Genomic DNA, 18,953 nt, shown 5'->3' with positions numbered 1-18,953 from the left:
ACACAACAGAAATGGCTTCCAGCAATGTAATGCAGGTAGTTTAAGCCAAGTTCCCTGCAGAGAACTAGAAAATACAGTTGGCCTTGAGGCCTCTGAGTGTGTCAAGAAGCCCAGATCAGGCTACATTGCATCTGCAGGTTTAAGTCTAAGGAAAGCTGTTACAAACATGCACAGGGCAAGGCCCACCACCAAGAAGCTGGCACAGCTCTCACCACACAGGACAGAGCAGGGGGGAGCAGAATTGTAACCAGAGTGGCTGGCACAGACTGAAACTGCATCCTTGATCTGACAAAAGAGAGCTGAGCAGACCACTGTTCCCAGGCTAGGGGAAACCTGCCCACAATAAGTCCTCCACAGTTAGGGAACCTAAGCTATCATGCAGAAAAATAGCCTTCAATTAAATAAGGTATTTCACAGTAAGATAAAGACACATGGAGGGGGGGGGGGACCCAAACAAACAAAAACAAAAGAAAATAGAAAGGGGCAGAGTCTAAATGGCCCATCCCACAAGAAACAGGCTCTAAGATTCTAGGATGTGTGTACCAGGAAAAGTGAAGCTAGAACATTTGCCACGGAGGCCTGCCATCTAGGAAGCCAGGAGCTGGATGGCCCTTCAGAGCTAAAACAAAGGGCGGGGCTTTATACCATGCACCCCAGCTGAACAACTAGAAAGCAGAATGGCTCTGGGCAAAGGGTCTGAGCAGGTGAAGCCATCTCTCGCTACAGGACTCAGCTGAGAGCTACAAGCCACCACCAAGCTTAGCCTTCCTGAAAGTGAAATGCAGGAAACTGAAAACAGCATAAGCGGCAGTGACTGTGATTAGAGCATTCATGATAAAAGACAAAATTGAAAATTTCACACACACACTTCACATTATCCAACTCCTAATAGTACTTCAAACTTGCAAACTAGCTCAGCTCTTTCAGCCCAATCATTACCAGGACCCTGACCAAGGCCCCTGTAACTTACGCTTAAACTTTTCGCTGTAGGCACAATAATAGCCCATTAAAAATGCCTACAGTCTGATTCCTAGATACACAATGCTGTTCATACGCACAGCAAAGGGACTGTGCAGCTTCCATTAAGTCAAGAACTGGAGAAGGGAAGAATGTCCAAGATGTTAATCTCTCTGGTGCTTGAACAGGAATGCTCTTGTCCCTGCAGTCACAGCCTCATGGAAAGAAATCAGAGGCAGAGGTGAGCTACAGAGGGAAGCTTCAGTCAACCACCCAGTTTCATTTGCTCCTACTCACGTATGGCACTACATGCCCATGATCCTAGGCACAGGGTTCAAGGTCAGCCTGGGCTACATAATGAGAACTTCCCTTAGGTACTGAGAAGGGGAACCAGGTAATCTGAAAGTCACACAGCTAAGCCACACACTATTGATTTGCCATAGACAACTGCTCTGCTGTGTGGAGCCACTTTCACTGAAAAGTTACTCTCTGCTTAACATGCAGCATTCCATGGGTGACTACAGGACTACAAGAAGCTTGGTGTTGGTCTCCTTGACAGCCTCACCTTTAGGCTAGATCCTATTATGCTCTGCATAGACACATTGGTCACTGCTAAGTATTTTGTCCAGAACTGTAATAATTAGGCTTACCTGACCTAGACCTATACCTGACCTGAGTCTCTCTCCTCCCACCTCAAAGCTAAAGATGCTTAGCCAGCCATGAAGAAACTCCAATCCAAACCCTGGAAGGAGGGAAGAGAGGGAGCACCCTGTGTTCCTAAAAAATCTCCCTCATTCTCAGAAAAGACATGAATATTCCGCCCATTCTTATCCTCTCCCCTCATCATTCCTTCAAGATCCTTCTGGAAGGGAGATGCTGATTGGTGAGCAAAGCTCCATCTTTTCCTCTTATGTTCCTCATCCTCATCACTCCTCTCAGACACTGGGTTGTCAGTATGAGTCTCCAATGAGTGTAACAGTAGCTTAGGAAAGACTCAGGCAATAGCGAGGACTCGGGCAGTTGTTGCTGGCTCTAAAGATGGAGGAAGGAGCCATGTGCCCAGGAATGTGGGTAGCTTTGAATGCTGGAAAAGGCAGAGCTACAGATACTTACATGGAACCACCCCAAAGTGACAAAGACATCCTCATCAATTGGATTTAGCAGAGAGAGGTTTGTGCGGGGCTTCTCACCTAGGTAATAGTGTAGACCTCTAAGTGTCCGTAATCTGTCACACAGCAACAGGAACCCCCTCCCTCACCAAGCTCATCTGATGTGGCCCCCTGTCCATAGCTGCTCCTCCCACAATGCCTGCTTCCTGACTGTCACAGCTGAGCATCCTGTATTTTTACTATTTATTTAGTTATGTACGTTTTCCCTTTCTTTTCTTTGAAAATCAGTAAGAGAAAGAGTGTAACAGCTGTCTTGACTATTTAGTCTGTACTGTTTATACTGTTTTCATAATTAGTACAAATTTTAGATTTCAGAAAATCCAATTACACTGCCTCTATGTCCCCACCCTTCTCCAGGGACAGCAGCACAAAACTCAACTGATACTGTATTTAAATAAAAAGGAGGAACAATCCATCTAGGGTGGCATACACACTATAACATCTGGAGAAGGTGTCCACTCACCGTGCAATGTCGACTAAAGATGCATGCCCACACCTGCCTCTCCCTCTGCACTCTTGGATGGACAGTTTGGACAGCCTTAAACCAGATTGTGAAACTGATAAACCTTTGTGGATCTAGAAATCTCCAAAGACCATGTACCAAAAAAGGGAGGCCTATCAGTAACACCTCTGAATGCTCTGTGCCTTAAGAACCTGGCTCAGACCACACTGACTACTGGAAGGAAGAAGGTCACCACTGAGGCTAGGACTCAGGCTCACCCTCATGGGGAGAAAATAGAGGATGGGCTCCACCTTTGGATTAGTACACAAAGACCTTCAAATGCAACTTGGGGTCACACAGATGATACAAGACTAAAGTTCCCAAATTAGGACCAGGGAGAGAACCCAACTGAGAAGGAATGACTATTTCACATGAAAAGTCTTTTCTGTATTTCAAGTTCACTATGAAAGGCTGATGTGTGGGCGTGTCTCCAGCTCCACAGGTGCCATAGAAGTGTCCGAAAAGTAGGAAGCCTAGACTCATCAAGAGAGAGAAGACACCAAAAAACAAAACAAAACAAAGTGCCAGGTTGTGGTGGTGCATGCCTTTAATCCCAGCACTCAGGAAGCAGAGGCAGATCGCTGTGAGTTCGAGGCCAGTCTGGTCTACAAAGTGAGTCCAGGACAGGCAAGGTTACACAGAGAAACCCTGTCTCGATAACCAGAGAGAGAGAGAGAGAGAGAGAAGAGATGAGACAAAGTGGCATGGGATTAATATCAAAGACACTGGCATTGACCACAGTAACAGGTAAACATTTAACAAAATCACCCTCTGGCTCAACATTAGGCAGAAAACAGGATATGTAAATGTGACCATTTTACAAAAGAAGACAATCAAACTGAAGTGAACCCCATTAGCAGCCATTTTAAAGAAGAGCAATTCCAGAATGCAGGCACGCATGTTACCCGGCACAAGCTACTTATACTGCCCTGGGAAGTGACGGCACCTCTGTCAGAGAGGTGACAAGGAATGGAGCTCAGACAGCAAGCAGCCAAAATTCTGAATGGTATTACTGATCTAGAGATGTTTTCTTCAACCTCAACCAATACATGGTTCTGTTTGCTTGTTTGTTTTTAGAAAAAAGGATAAGGAAAACCATTCCCACCAGCAAATCTGAAACTTGTCTGCAAAAGCTCCACCAAAGTTTAAACTAAGACCTTCCCGTTTTTAGGAGAGGTCATTTGTTTAGCAGAATTGCTAAGGTTGTTTCATTCCAGCCATTCTACTGTCAGACCTCTTGCTGTCAGCAGCAAAGGGAAGACAAAGACTTTACAAGATCAAAAGACAAACTAGTATAGGATTAAGTATCAAAGACACCAGCACAGAACACAATAGTAAGTTAACATTGAGCTAAATCGCCCTCTGGTTCAACATCAAGAAGAAAACAAGATTAAATGACATCGCCTGTGGAAGAAGTTAACCAAAATTAAGTGACCTGCATTAGCAGTTTGGTCTGGTCAGGAAGATACTTTCGCAGGTTCCACTGAGCCCATTCTAAGTACAGGTCATTTTTGAATGTTTATGTGTGTATATCAGCGTGACTGTGTGAGTGAAAGCCACACGCGTAGGGATGCCTCTCCATCACCAGAACAAGGCATCAGGTCCCCTGCAGTTACAGGAAATTGTGAGCCACTCAACATGGTATAGGAACCAAACTGGTATCCTCTGGAAAAGCAAAAGCACTTCTAACCACTGACCCAACTTTCCAGCCCCAAGATCATGTCCTTAGTTAGAATGGGTCACAGATTTTTCCACAAGCTTAGTCTTCGTTCACTCTGCAATGGAGATGGGAAGATGGCAGGGATGCCATTCCCACTCAATAGATAAAGATACTGAAGACATTAAGTGACTTAGCTTCTGTTCCAAAGCTATAAAAGAAAAAAAAAAAAATCAACAACAAAAACCAAGACTTCCAATCTTAGGTCCAGCTGTCTCTAGAGCTCTTATGGTAAAGCAGATAACATGTGGCTGCAGTTAGGACACCAGCCACCTTTCTTAATTCCATGTGTCCCCTCATTCTCATACAGAAAGGCTTTAACATATTTTTAATGAGATTTCTAGTCTGTGGTCTCCACAAAGTAAGTCAAACTAATAACAGGAACTGGGACTTATGAGCGCTCAAGACATTAGCAGAAAACAGTCACCAGGGACTTCAGGAGTATATAGCACTCCATGGGGAAACAGCTCCCTACCTGGCTGCTTACTTAAGGGTAAAATACATGGTTAACTACACAGCAGACAGCCAACTGCATCTAAAAGCAGTGGCCTTGGAAGAGTAATGCCAATTTAGATAGGAAAACAGTGAGGAAGGGCTTGTGCTCTACCAGAGAACAGGGTCAGGCTACCCTTTTCCTGCAGTCAGAAGACTCCCTTCACAAACAGCCTCCTCACCAAAAGCAAGTCAGTGAAAGTGATGGAGGTCAGCGCACTGAAGGAAGAGAAGAAAGAATAAACATACATATACTAAACAGCCACCTGATTTATTTTTAGACAGGTCATGGATCCGTGGTAGAGCACTTGACTACCATGCAAGGGGCCCCACATTCCATCCCAGCACCACAAAAGCCACCTGAGCAACTGAACCCAGAAACCCTGCCTGCAGAAACACCTCTGCCCTGGGCATGGGTGAACACAATGCACAAGACTACAACTTGTCTGTTTCCAACTCAGCTGTGATCCATTGCACACACAAGGCCTGGCATACATTAAGTAATTGTTTCATATCCAGGTCAATTTTTTGTCAATTTGAAACAAGCTAGGGTCATCTGGAAAAGGAACTTCAACTGACCTTTATGCAAGTGGCGGGGGGGAGGCGGGGTAAAGGAGGGAGTGTGTTTTCTTGATTAATGATTGGTGTGGGCAGTACACCCCTGGGCAGGTGGTCCTGAGAGATATAGGAAAGGCAGTTGACCATAAGCTTGAAAGCCAGTTAGCAGCACTACTCCAAGGTCTCTGCTTCAGTTCCTGCCCCCACAGTCCTGCCTTGAGTCCCTGGCCTGCCTTCCCTTCATAATGGATCTGTGAAATGAAGTAAGCCCTTTCTTTCCCAAATTGCTTTTGGTCCTGGTGTTTATCACAGCAATAGAAAACCAAGGTAAGCTGGGTGGTGGTGGTGCATGCCTTCAATCCCAGCACTCTCAGGGGCAGACGAATCTTTGAGTTTAAGTCCAGCCTGGTCTACAGAAGCTAAGTTCCAGAACAAGAAGGACTACACAGAGAAACTCTGACTTGGGGGTTGGGAGGGGGAGGGGCGAGCAAGCAAGCTAAGACATCTGTCAACCGAAAAATAAATAGATTCCGCCAGAAAATGTTACCAAAACTGATCTCAAAAGAAAGACTACCTGGAGAGATGGCTCAGGGGTTAAGAATACTTGCTGTTCTTGCAGAGAACCTAGGTTCCATTCCCAGCACCCTAACAGTGGCTCACAACTGTCTCTAACTCCAGTTCCAAGGGATCTGACATCTCTTCTGGCTTCTGTGAGCAACAGTACACCTGTAGCGCAGAGACATACAAGCAGGCAAAATACTGATACACAGAAAATTAAAATAAATAAATCTGAAAGCAAGAAAGAAGGAAGGAAAGTAAGAAGGAAAGAAAAAATAGAAGGGAAGGGAAAGGAAGGGAAGGGAAGGGAAGGGAAGGGAAGGGAAGGGAAGCGGAACTACGTTGCGATGACGTGAGAGTGAGAGGCCAGGGGCAGGTAGTACCAGGCTGCCCTGACTGTTCCACAGCCTGAGGCTCCCAGGACTGATGAAGCCATTCTCCCAAGAAAATCTCATGCTGACAAGAAAAAGAACCTTCTAGAGAACTGTCAGTAAGTAAGCTGGACCCAGCAAGGAAATCCCTTCCCTGAATTCAGGGATTATGCAAAATCTAGAAAGCTGTTGGGGTAATGTACTGCAAAGACAGCTCAGCAGCTAAGAGTGCTTGCTGTTTGTGGAGAGGATCCAGCACCCATACCAGGTGGCTCACAACATCTGTATCTCCATCCTAGGGAACCTGAAGCCCTCTTCTGACCTCCCTGGGCACCAGACACACAAGTGGGGTACATACATGCATGCAGGGAAATCAACACATCTTTTTAAAAGCCTCTGAAAAGCACACATCCATGGAAGCCCCATGGACACACACAGGCTTCCTCAGGAAGCAGCAAGCCGACCCTGGCGCAGGCCCAGTAGCATTCCCAGACTCCTCTCAACAATGCTTCTGAAACTCTCACTGAGCTTCTCCCCGCCACAAGATTGCTGCGCCCTGACTTGGTGTTGCTTATCTGTGCAGGTTTTAAGTCAGCCTCCCCATGTCCTCCTCCACCATTCGTTACCCATACTTCAGGCTTGGAGCCCGTCTGTGGGAAGTACACACTGAACATGTGTGTGCACTGTCTCAGTTAGGCTTGCCTGCACACTTTGAGTCTAGAGGCTTACACTGACTGCTGGGACTATGCATCTCACTTACAAATGATCAAAGTCCATATACAGGCATCCCCTGAGATAAACTGGAATGTCTTCCAGTAACTTCCTGTACTTAGATTTAAAAAAAAACACTAAAAATTGACCCTTAACATATTCCACATTTCTTCTCATTTTGTAAGTAAAGACACTGATACCCTGGACAGGCTAAATGACCTCAACAGGCTCACTATATATATATATATCTAAGCATAACTTCACACTATCCCTTACTGTCCAACCTTTGCCCCACCGTATGACCCCTCTATGCATCTATGACCTCATTCTTCATCTGCAAAACGGACATACAGAAATCGCCTACACAGAGCTGACTTTCTCCACCTATCAGAAGTCAAGGGGAACCCCACAAAAATCATTATAAATCTGTGTTCGAGGGCACACGATGTCCAAGGATTTTACTTTTATGGAAGGAACAAAAAAGAAAGGAGTGGAAGACGCTGGGGCTAAACTGGATTTGATCCCATCTAGATGTCAGATCTAATTCCAGGGACAACGAAGAAAATTATCAAAATAAACAAGAGTCAAAGGCAGGGAGTGTAGAATAGGCATCCTGATTCTTAGCATGGGAGCTCTGGGCACTCAGGAAGGCACTGAAAATAGCAGAACTCCCCAGTGGATTCTTAGTCCTAGTCTGAAGAACTCCGTGGGAGGCAGAAACCCTCATCCCCTATTCACTCGAATCTATAACCTAAACTGCACTCATCCCAAATAAGATTTAAGGGAGGGAGGGCGAGGTTAAACAAGTAGGATTTAACCAATATTGAAACTAAAAGTTCATAAGCGGAGTTCCAACCTGAGTGAGCAAAATGCTTCATAACACCCACCCAGCACTTTCCTCCCTTGAAGCTCCTCTTGTATTGAGCAGTATCCAACACACACGTCAGTGCTCAATAATTGCTCCTCAAAGTGCCGGTAGTGCGAGTGTAATAAAGACACCTGAGGGGCCGAGTGCTCACCCCCTCAGCCGTCCATGCCAGCCCAGAGCCTTACTACGCCACACTCCGTGAGCGTTCCCTCTCTCCAAATCCTGGCCATGAAGCCCAGAATCCTCGGAACCAGACTGAGCTCGCTCGCCCGCCCGTGCGGGTCAGACACGGGTGGCCACGACCCTCGGATTCTGCAATGCCCACCTGGAATTCCAGCCCGTAGATCACCGGTGCGTCGTCCTCCATGACGCTCTGCCTGACCAGTCGCTCACGCCTCAGCGCCCGAGTCCCGCCTCACCAGCGATCGGCCAGAACCCATTCATTCCTTGCGGAAACTAGAACTACGAACCCCAGACCGACACCCTGACGGCTCACTTCCTGTTTTCTTCGCGCGTCATCCATACGCTCCTCCCCGGTGGCCAATGGCAGCAGTGCCTTTATCCTGCGCATGCTCACTTAGGCTCTCATGAGCCCCCCCCCCTCCCCCGCCAGCAGCCGCGGGGGATCCTGGGTTGGAGGGCGGGGCCAGGAGCAAATGCTGTAGGACTGGACAGCCATCAGGGCGGCGCTCTTGTGCTCTTGAGCTGCTCACTAGAGCATCCATGCCCTGCACCCTAAAGAGAACAATTAAATGGGCCTTATGGTTGGCCATGCTTCACTCCTAAACTGGGGTCCTGAGCCCAACCCACTGCCAGGACCTTTGCTCCAGCCTTAGGAACAGGCTCTCAGTTAGACGCTCATTTAAAAAGGAGATGCTGCAAGCTTGAGTCAAGATGGTGGTAGTGCGGGTGAGCAGTGAGATGCAGCGATGTGCATTTCACGTGACTACCCAGTCCTGCACAGCGATACAGCTAAGCCCAAGATAAGAACGCGCCACATGGAATTCACTGGCCTGGTTGTGTGAAGTTGTGGATCTAAACACATTTCTTCTGTGTTAGAGACTTGGTGCCAGTGTCTCTTGACTGACCTTTATGACAGCAGTTTATGGGATGCTTCCATTAGCCCCCTTAGTAGTCATCCGTTACCCGTCTCTGTGTCTAATATTGACTTTCTGGTAAAACCTCTTGCCACTAGCTTCCCCCGATCCCAAAACTACGAATAACATCAGATAGCACCTGAGACCTACCAGCAGAGGATTCCCAGTTTTACTCTAACCCGCCTACCCATTGCTTCCAAAGTGTGCTTGAGACATGTATATTTATTTATTTTTTTACTGTACAACTTCATCAAATTGTTATCATGTCAGACAGCAGAATTTAAGGTGACCCGAATCTGTGTTCCCAAGCTATAGTCACTCATTGGCTTCAGAATAAACTCTTCTCCGCTTCGAGATGAGAGCTGTGTTCTTACAGCATTTTCTCAGATTACATTAGAAATCATTAGAGCAAGGTCCTTGAATTGAAAACGGTTCTCAACGAACCATACATTCAGCAAGCAAGGCTGATTCTTGACACTTCTTGTTACTCCTCCTCCCATCGTTATGGATGTTAGCACACACTGCCACAGACACAGATGGGGAGTGTAGAAGTCCAGCAAGCATGAAGACTAAGTCCTAGGAAAAAGCATCCTTGGCTGGTCACACGCCCAAGGACGCCTTCAATCGCTTTAGGTCCCGCCTACAACCCATGAACCGGAAATGCACCCGGCTTCCAGAGAAGAGGCCGAAGTTCCCGTACTGAGCATGTGCGGAAGTCGGGCCTCACGGGCTGGCACGCGCAGACGCACCAGCGCGCGGGACCTTGGATCTTGGGTCGATTTCCGGTTTCCCGTCATCTCTTTGGACCCTTTTCACCCGTGGGTGATCCGGCCTCGGGGGCGGGTGGCAGGTGAGGAGCGGGTCGCAGTGAGGAAGGTCGCTTGGACCCCCGACCTTCCCACGGAGGGCGGCGTCCGCGCGTTATTACCTCTCTCCGCTACGCGGAACTGGGACCTGGCAATATTGGCAGCCACAGCAAGGGTTGGCTCTTTTGGCCATAGCCAATTCTGTACCCCCTCCAGTTTTGGACAAGGTACACACCCTCCAGGCCTCAGGTTCTCATGTCCAAAATGCGGGTTCGTATGCATGCATAGTAGGTGCCCGTGTTACATCACCAGTGCTCGTGGTTGTTTTTGTTTTGGCTCAACTTTTGCTCCCGCCACCCTCTGTGTCATATCCCCACAATTAAACAGCAGGAAGGCAAAGTCGGTGTGAGGAGATAGTTAGGGATGGGGGCGCCTTAAGAGACAAACTTAACCTCAGTACCGAAGAGTGAGTAGGGTTGGGTGAGCAAAGTGTTCATTCCTGTAAGTTCAGTGAGATTTGGACAGAAAAGTTGTAAGTTTGAGGTCAGCCTGGGCTAACTAGGGAGACTTCCCCCATCTCAAAAAGAAGGAAAAAAAAAAATAGAGTCTAAAAAGTAAAACAAGGGCTGACAGGATGGTTCAGTGTCTGCCACCAATCCTGATGACCTGAGTTGGATCTGCAGGACTAATTCCAGATGATTGTCTTCTGATCACAGATACACAAATGAATGAATACAGTAAGACGTTGGTGCTGAGCCTGTATCCCAGCATTTGGGAGGTAGAGGCATGAGGTTCAGGAGTTCAAGGCCATCGTCTTCTGCTACATAGCACATTTAAGGCCAGCTTAAGTTACCTAAGACATTAATTTATAAAAACAAATTCTCACACATATTAAAAAGCTAAGTAAAAAGCAAAAAAAAAAAAAAAAAAAAAAGTATCAGCCAGCCGGTGTGTAGTGAAATTGAGGTGTGCGTACACTGCTGCAGGGAATGGAAAGGGATTCTGCTGCCATGAAAAAAAAACTGCAGTTCCTTGTGAAAATAAAAATGTGATTACTCTCAGGCAGTGGAGTCACATGCCTTTAATCTCAGGACTTGGGGGTGGGGAGACAGAGGCAGGCAGATCTCTGAGTTTGAGGCCAGTCTGGTCACCATAGTGAGTTTCAGGTTAGGCATTGCTACACAGAGAAACCCTGACTCAACAAACAAACAAAGAAAATATGATTACTATATGATCTAGCATGCTCATCTCTGGGCATTGGAATAGGAATTTGCTGTGCCGGAGAATTGAAATTAAAGCCTCAGAGATGCATTCACACATCCTGTTCACAAAAGCACTGTGCCCAATGGCTAGAGGCTAGAAGGGATACAGGTGTTCTTTTAACAGGTAAATGGATGCACAAACTGCCACGCGCCTGCAATACAGTGTTATTGTTCACCTGTCAAAGGGGAGGAAAGCCCACACATGCTGCTGCGTGGATGTTCTGCACAGTGTGGACTGTGTGCTTCCGGGTCAAATGACTGAGCATTTAGGAAGCAAGGAGAGCGGATAGCACATAGCAGACAGAAGCATCAAGTACACAGTGAAACCTCATCCAGTCAGGGCTCAAACATCCAACAGAGAAGACTGCAGTAGCCTGATAGAGAGCAAAGGACACCATGAAATTGGTGCTCACAATGCCCTGCAGTCTGCTGGGGGAGCAGCGGCCATGCTTGTGTTCTGAGTCAAGGGTCCTGGGCAGAGCAGAGCAGCCTCTTCGTGGATGAGCTTCACAGTGCCTGTTGCCAGTGGTTACCTTCTAGTTCTCAAGAGCTTGTTTTCACCCTCAAGATGTGTTGCTGTGTTTAGCCTTTGCCCAGACAAGTGCCATCAGAGGACCCTGGGAGACAGGCATGGCTGGGCCTCAGATGTGGGCCGGGGCGGATGCCAGCTTCACAGTAAGGGCAGACAGGATTTGTTTACTGATACACTAGATACTGCAGTGGCTGAAGGACATCATGGTGAATGTTTTATGATTCCACCTACATGTCCCTAGAGAATTAAAAAAAAAAAAATGAGAAGTAGGATGGTGTTTGTCCGTGTGTGAGTACACAGGGAGTTACTAAATGGATATAGAATTTTTGTTTTGCGAGACGACCAAAATTCTGGCTGTTGATTTGTCAGCAAGGAGAAGGTGCTAAACGTTGCTGAACTGTACACTTAAAAATGGTAGCTAGTAAGTTTTATGCATGTTTTATCATAATTAAAAATGCATAAATAAACTTGAAAAGGAGATGTTTCTAATTATGTACCATTTGGGTGTGGCGTGATTAAACATTTGTTTCATTGAGCAGCAAGAGTAGCCCAGCCTATATCTCAGAACTGCGGAGATTGTGAGTTCAAGTCCACCCAGATTCTGTGCGATCCTCTCTCAGAAAAGAAAAGCCAGTTAGTTATTTACCAATACTTGAAATATGACGATGACATGATTTGTGACTGTCTCCATTTTTCGACAGCATGGAAAAAGCTAAAGATGATGATCAGAGCCCAAATGAGACCTGCCCTCCATCCCAGGCAGAACCCAAGAATATCCCTGAACCGGTGTCTCAGGAGCAGGAGCGCCAGCTGCTGTATCATGAGGAGACCATTGATCTTGGTGGAGACGAGTTTGGATCTGAAGAGAGCGAGCCCATGTCGGCAGACTCTCCCAACTTCGTAGATAAGCTTAACGAGCACATGATGGAGAGCGTGCTCATCTCCGACTCCCCTAACAACAGCGAGGGCGATGCGGGCGACCTTGGCTGTCTGCAGGACGTCGTGGAGACCCCCAGAGGTACCACTGATCATGGACTGCCCAGCGCCGCCACAGACAAAGAAGCAGTGGACACTCTGAGTAATGGCAGTGAGACTGACGGAGATGATACACCCAGAGACGTTTCAGACATGACGCCTGATAGCAGAGCATCTGTGAAAGAGGACTCAACACAGGAGGATGTGACGGGCGCGCCTGCCCTGGAAAATGCTGGCACGGAGGACACGGGGCCCAGTGATAGCCAAGCACCCCAAGAAGAGCAGATGTCAGAAGTGTCCTCCAGTCAGTCCTCCTCCAAAGACGAGCCCTTGCCTGTCTGCACCATCTTCAGCCAGGCCACCTCCACTCCCTCCCAGCCACACTTGTTTCTGCAGGATGGCTTCGAGTCCCAGATGGTGAAATCTCCAAGTTTCAGTAGCACCAGTGAAACATCAGCCAAGACCCCTCCTCCGATGGTCCAGCCCAGTCCCAGCCTGAGTACGTTTTTTGGAGATACAGTGAGCTCTAATTCCTTGGCCTCTGACTTCTTTGATTCCTTCACAACGTCTACTTTCATTTCGGTCAGTAATCCCAACGCAGGTTCCCCGGTTCCAGAAAAGCTGTCTTCCCTCCCTGCCCATGCAGGAGAAAAGTCACCAGATTCCACCAGTCCATCCTACTCTACAAGGATGGATAGATCGGAGTCAGGTGTTTCTCCAGCCCCTTTGGATGTCTCTGAGTCTCCAAAGCCATTCTCACAGATCCAGGCTGTGTTTGCTGGGAGTGATGACCCTTTCGCCACAGCCCTGAGCATGAGTGAGCTGGACCGGAGGAATGACGCATGGCTTCCCAGCCAGGAGACCAAAGATGTCCTGATGTCAGTAGCGACCCAGCAGTATGGCACCGTGTTCATAGACAAAGAGAACCTCACCATGCCCGGCCTCAAGTTTGACAACATTCAGGTAGGGCGCGGAATGTTTCTGTGTCCATATCTCAACCCATGTAGACTCTTTCTAGAATTGTGTATAACAAGAGCCCTGTATTAACTCTGGCTTTTCTAGGTACTAGGCTTGACAGCTGCTATAACTGCAGCCTCCTAAGCAGACCATGCTGAGTGTACTTCTCAGGTGTATCGGTCCTACCTGTTTCCCACATCCTGCAGCAGCAAGCTGATCTGGCCTTCAGTGCCTTCCAGTCTCTGTTGTTTGCTCTGCTCCCTTCCTCACACCCATGCAATGCAGGGGACGGCAGGGCAGGAGGCCTTAGCCTAGCGGTTCCCAAGAGGGTACCTTTAGAGCCTTATTGAAATGGTTCACTCTAGTTGCCAAAAGTGATGGGTGGTTGGCAAGATGCTAAGTGTCCGCAGGGGCTCTGGAGTGCTACACAACAAGAGATCATCTCCAGATGAAGGTCATTCTTAAGAAACATGACTGGGGGGCTGGAGAGATGGCTCAGTGGTTAAGAGCACTGCCTGCTCTTCCAAAGGACCTGAGTTCAATTCCCAGCACCCACGTGGCAACTCACAACTGTCTGTAACTCCAAGATCTGACACTCTCACACCAATGAACATAAATTTTAAAAATTAAATAAAAGACTTTCAAAAAAGAAACATGACTGAACAGGATTCCCTTCAGTGTGATCAAATCTGGAAGCTCTGCGGTCGGTCCTTCTCAGCCTGGCTTTAGTTACTCAGGCCCTTCCTGAAGCCACCATGGAGTTGCAGGGAATTCAGCCAGGCTGTGGAGCACCCACAACATGTAGGGCCTCTTCCCAGAGTCAACGATGATGCTGTTTTCTTTTCGCCTCCTCTGAGTTACTACATCTTTCTTGCCTCTTGCTGTATGGGAAGTGGGTCTGAACTAACACCTATGACTTGGAGCAGAGCCTGTGTGCCAGGTGTTTGCCTGCTCGGTTTCTCTTCAGTTCCACATTGTGCTGAAAAGCCTTTGTGTTCCTGGGGTAGAAAGGAAAAATGATTGCATTTTACTTTGAATAGAAATGCTGTGGAATATTTTTGCTGCTGGCTTGAGATTGGTTTGACAAAGAATTGTCTTTCTGTTGGCTTTCCATACAAACCAGGTTTTTAAGATCATCGGTGCAAAACACAGCTCTTACTTCAAAGGGAATAAAAGATACTTTATTCAGAGCCAAATATGAGTGGCCATGGCCTGGGAACATGGACTTAAGTTACCTTGAATAACATGTTCCAACATGGAAGCACTGATATATGAACCTTTATAGTCATAGAATGAAAGAAAGTCATAAATCAAGTCACTTACAGATAGATATGTGGGGACATCAAGCAGGCTGTTGTAGCACAGTAGGAAGGAGGGAGCATTTTGCCACGGGTCTCCGGTGCTATCTGATGATAGGCTTAGTTTTCATGTTGTTAGAACCTGCTGGTCTGCTAAGAATATATTCTAATGCAGGACTCTGTACACCTTTAATCCCAGCACTTGGGAAGCACAGGCAGGTGGATTTCTGCATTCAAGGCCAACCTGCTCTACAGAACGGGTTCCAAGAATAGGCAGGGCTACACAGAGAAACCCTGTCTCAAAAGCAGTAGCCATCATATGCCCCCTAAATGCATTCTAGAGCTGGAAAGATGGCTCAGTGGTTAAGAGCACTGGCTATTCTTTGAGAGGACCTGGCTTTGAGTCCCAGAACCCACATTGTGGCTTACAACTGTCGGTTTCAGGGGATCTAACAACCTTTTCTGGCCTCCTCAGGCACACATGTGGTGCACAGACATTTATGCAAGCAAAACACTCATAGATGTAAAAGAAAATAAATTTTTGGAAAAAAATTAAATAAAAAAAGATGCATTCTAGGGCTGCAGAGATGGCTCAGTGGTTAATAGTGCTTGTTGCTCACCCAGAGGACTATAGCGTTTGGTTGCCAGCACAGACAATGAGCTGCCTGTAACTCCAGCTCCAAAAGAGCCAACACCCAAACAGTCAGATGGACATATACACAACCCCCTCAAAAGTCTTTATGAAAGAAAAGAGTGTATTTCAATAGTGTCACCTGAGAGTCAGTAGATTAGGTCAGACCCAGAGCAGGACAGTGGATGAATGAATGCGCTGAAGCGTCTAGATGCCTTTGGCTGTGGGTCTGTAACTTTCCAGGCTTCTGCAATCAAGGAGTTGTAATCAGTCAGCAGTCTTTCAGAGCCTTCAGTGTACACGTGGCTTTCTTCTGTGGATAAGATGCCAATCAGGTGTTCTGCCTCTGACACTGGTGTGGGTAGAGTGTCCTTTGTTCTAAATCAACTCCATAAATACTTACATTGAGGTTTGTTTTCCAAGTAGCTTATCCTAGTATCTAAGTAAAGTTCTCCTTTTTATGGGATAAATTTTTATTACTTATCTATTCAGCAACTTCAGTGGCAATGAAATTAAGTTAGAGAACCCTTAGAGTTACGCTTGCAAAGCGGTATTCAGCTGTAGTAGCACCCTGCAACTAATGCACGTTTTCATCCAAGTGCTCTGCTGGGTGGTGTCTTAGTTAAGGTCACTGTTGCTGTGACGAAACACCATGACCAAAAGCAACTTGGGGAGAAAAGGGTTTATTTCACTCACAGTTCCATTTAACAGTTCATCCTCAAAAGTAGTGAGGGCAGGAACTCAAGCAGGGCAGGAACCTGGAGGCAGGAGCTGTGCAGAGACCATGGAGGGGTGCTGCTTACTGACTTGCTCCCCATGGCTTGCTCAGCCTGCTTTCTTATAGAACCCAGGACTAACAGCGTATGGACATAGTACCACCACACTGGGCTGGGCACTCCAATATCAATCACTTATTAGGAAAATGCCCTACCATTTTGCCTGCAGCCCCATCTTATGGAAGCATTTTCTTAATTGAGGCTCCCTCCCTATCTGCTGACTCTAACCTGCGTCAAGTTAATACAAAACTAGCCAGCAGAGATAGCATTTCTTCCTTTTCATCATGTGTAGCAAGCATACGATATCATAACTTTTCACTGTAACATTTCCATAAGCAGATGGCATGTCCTTTGCTCATATTCACCTCCCATCACATTCCTTTGTTCTCTCTGTCACTAGCCAGCTTCTTTCCTCCAAAGTCTATTCTGCTTGCCGTGTCACGTGTGTGTGTGTGTGTGTGTGTTTTAATCTAGACTTCACATATGAAATAGAGCATAAGATAGTTGTCTTTCTCTTTTCCCTTCTACTGTACTCTCTTGCTCCCCACCGTGGGTCCTTCCCTCCCCCAATAGAGTCCCCTTTCTACTTTCATATCTTGTATTTTTTTAATGTGGAGTCCTCATGGGACAGGAACTATGCAATATTTGTCTTCCAGGTTCTGCTTTATCTCATTTAATACAGTTTCCACTCAGATATGTTTCCCTACAAATAACATGACTTCACTCACCATATGGCTGCATAAAATTCCATTGTGTGTCTAGACTGTCTTGTCTTTATCCAATCATCTGTGCATGGCATCGAGGCTGGTTCTGCATTTTGGCTATTATAGGTCTGGTGCTGCAGTACACGTGGATAGTCGGGTATCCCTGTGGTGTGCTGCAGTACGCATGGATGGTCGGGTATCCCTGTGGTGTGCTGCAGTACACGTGGATGCTCGGGTATCCCTGTGGTGTGCTGCAGTATGCATGGATGCTCGGGTATCCCTGTGGTGTGCTGCAGTACGCATGGATGGTCGGGTATCCCTGTGGTGTGCTGCAGTACGCATGGATGCTCGGGTATCCCTGTGGTGTGCTGCAGTACACGTGGATGGTCAGGTATCCCTGTGGTGTGCTGCAGTACACGTGGATGCTCGGGTATCCCTGTGGTGTGCTGCAGTATGCATGGATGCTCGGGTATCCCTGTGGTGTGCTGCAGTACACGTGAATGCTCGGGTATCCCTGTGGTGTGCTGCAGTATGCATGGATGGTCGGGTATCCCTGTGGTGTGCTGCAGTACACGTGGATAGTCGGGTATCCCTGTGGTGTGCTGCAGTACACGTGGATGGTCGGGTATCCCTGTGGTGTGCTGCAGTACGCATGGATGGTCGGGTATCCCTGTGGTGTGCTGCAGTACACGTGGATGGTCGGGTATCCCTGTGGTGTGCTGCAGTACGCATGGATGGTCGGGTATCCCTGTGGTGTGCTGCAGTACACGTGGATGGTCGGGTATCCCTGTGGTGTGCTGCAGTACGCATGGATGCTCGGGTATCCCTGTGGTGTGCTGCAGTATGCATGGATGGTCGGGTATCCCTGTGGTGTGCTGCAGTACACGTGGATAGTCGGGTATCCCTGTGGTGTGCTGCAGTACACGTGGATGGTCGGGTATCCCTGTGGTGTGCTGCAGTACGCATGGATGGTCGGGTATCCCTGTGGTGTGCTGCAGTATGCATGGATGCTCGGGTATCCCTGTGGTGTGCTGCAGTACACGTGGATGGTCGGGTATCCCTGTGGTGTGCTGCAGTACGCATGGATGGTCGGGTATCCCTGTGGTGTGCTGCAGTATGCATGGATGCTCGGGTATCCCTGTGGTGTGCTGCAGTACACGTGGATAGTCGGGTATCCCTGTGGTGTGCTGCAGTACACGTGGATGGTCGGGTATCCCTGTGGTGTGCTGCAGTACGCATGGATGGTCGGGTATCCCTGTGGTGTGCTGCAGTACACGTGGATAGTCGGGTATCCCTGTGGTGTGCTGCAGTACACGTGGATGGTCGGGTATCCCTGTGGTGTGCTGCAGTATGCATGGATGCTCGGGTATCCCTGTGGTGTGCTGCAGTACACGTGGATGCTCTGGTATCCCTGTGGTGTGCTGCAGTACACGTGGATGCTCTGGTATCCCTGTGGTGTGCTGCAGTACACGTGGATGGTCGGGTATCCCTGTGGTGTGCTGCAGTATGCATGGATGGTCGGGTATCCCTGTGGTGTGCTGCAGTACACGTGGATAGTCGGGTATCCCTGTGGTGTGCTGCAGTACACGTGGATGGTCGGGTATCCCTGTGGTGTGCTGCAGTATACATGGATGGTCGGGTATCCCTGTGGTGTGCTGCAGTACACGTGGATGCTCTGGTATCCCTGTGGTGTGCTGCAGTACACGTGGATGCTCGGGTATCCCTGTGGTGTGCTGCAGTACACGTGGATGCTCTGGTATCCCTGTGGTGTGCTGCAGTACACGTGGATGCTCTGGTATCCCTGTGGTGTGCTGCAGTACGCATGGATGCTCGGGTATCCCTGTGGTGTGTTGCAGTACGCATGGATGCTCGGGTATCCCTGTGGTGTGCTGCAGTACACGTGGATAGTCGGGTATCCCTGTGGTGTGCTGCAGAACACATGGATGGTCGGGTATCCCTGTAGTGTGCTGCAGAACACATGGATGGTCAGGTACCTCTCTACTGTGCTGACT

At 47.9% G+C, this 18,953-nt stretch overlaps 2 protein-coding genes across 4 annotated transcripts in view; one reads left to right on the top strand and one right to left on the bottom strand.

The window, feature by feature from the left end:
• The window catches only part of Eipr1 (EARP complex and GARP complex interacting protein 1), a 127,217-nt gene extending 118,907 nt beyond the window's left edge, over positions 1-8,310 (bottom strand). The window contains exon 1 of the mRNA XM_051144268.1: positions 8,229-8,310. Within this exon, the coding sequence (XP_051000225.1) occupies positions 8,229-8,270 (42 nt within the window). The 5' untranslated portion in view covers positions 8,271-8,310. The remainder of the gene's footprint in view (positions 1-8,228) is intronic.
• A 1,389-nt stretch (positions 8,311-9,699) lies between these two features.
• Trappc12 (trafficking protein particle complex subunit 12) overlaps positions 9,700-18,953 on the top strand; it is a 66,052-nt gene continuing 56,798 nt past the window's right edge. For all 3 annotated transcript variants that reach the window (XM_051144255.1, XM_051144245.1, XM_051144237.1), the window contains exons 1-2: positions 9,700-9,850; positions 12,302-13,538. In XM_051144255.1, the coding sequence (XP_051000212.1) occupies positions 12,303-13,538 (1,236 nt within the window). In that variant the 5' untranslated portion in view covers positions 9,700-9,850; position 12,302. The remainder of the gene's footprint in view (positions 9,851-12,301; positions 13,539-18,953) is intronic.

Source organism: Acomys russatus, chromosome 1, assembly GCF_903995435.1.
Source record: "Acomys russatus chromosome 1, mAcoRus1.1, whole genome shotgun sequence".
In the NCBI taxonomy this organism is placed as follows: domain Eukaryota; kingdom Metazoa; phylum Chordata; class Mammalia; order Rodentia; family Muridae; genus Acomys; species Acomys russatus.
The sequence above is the reverse complement of the archived record's forward strand: the minus strand, read 5'-3'. Positions and strand labels throughout refer to the sequence as shown.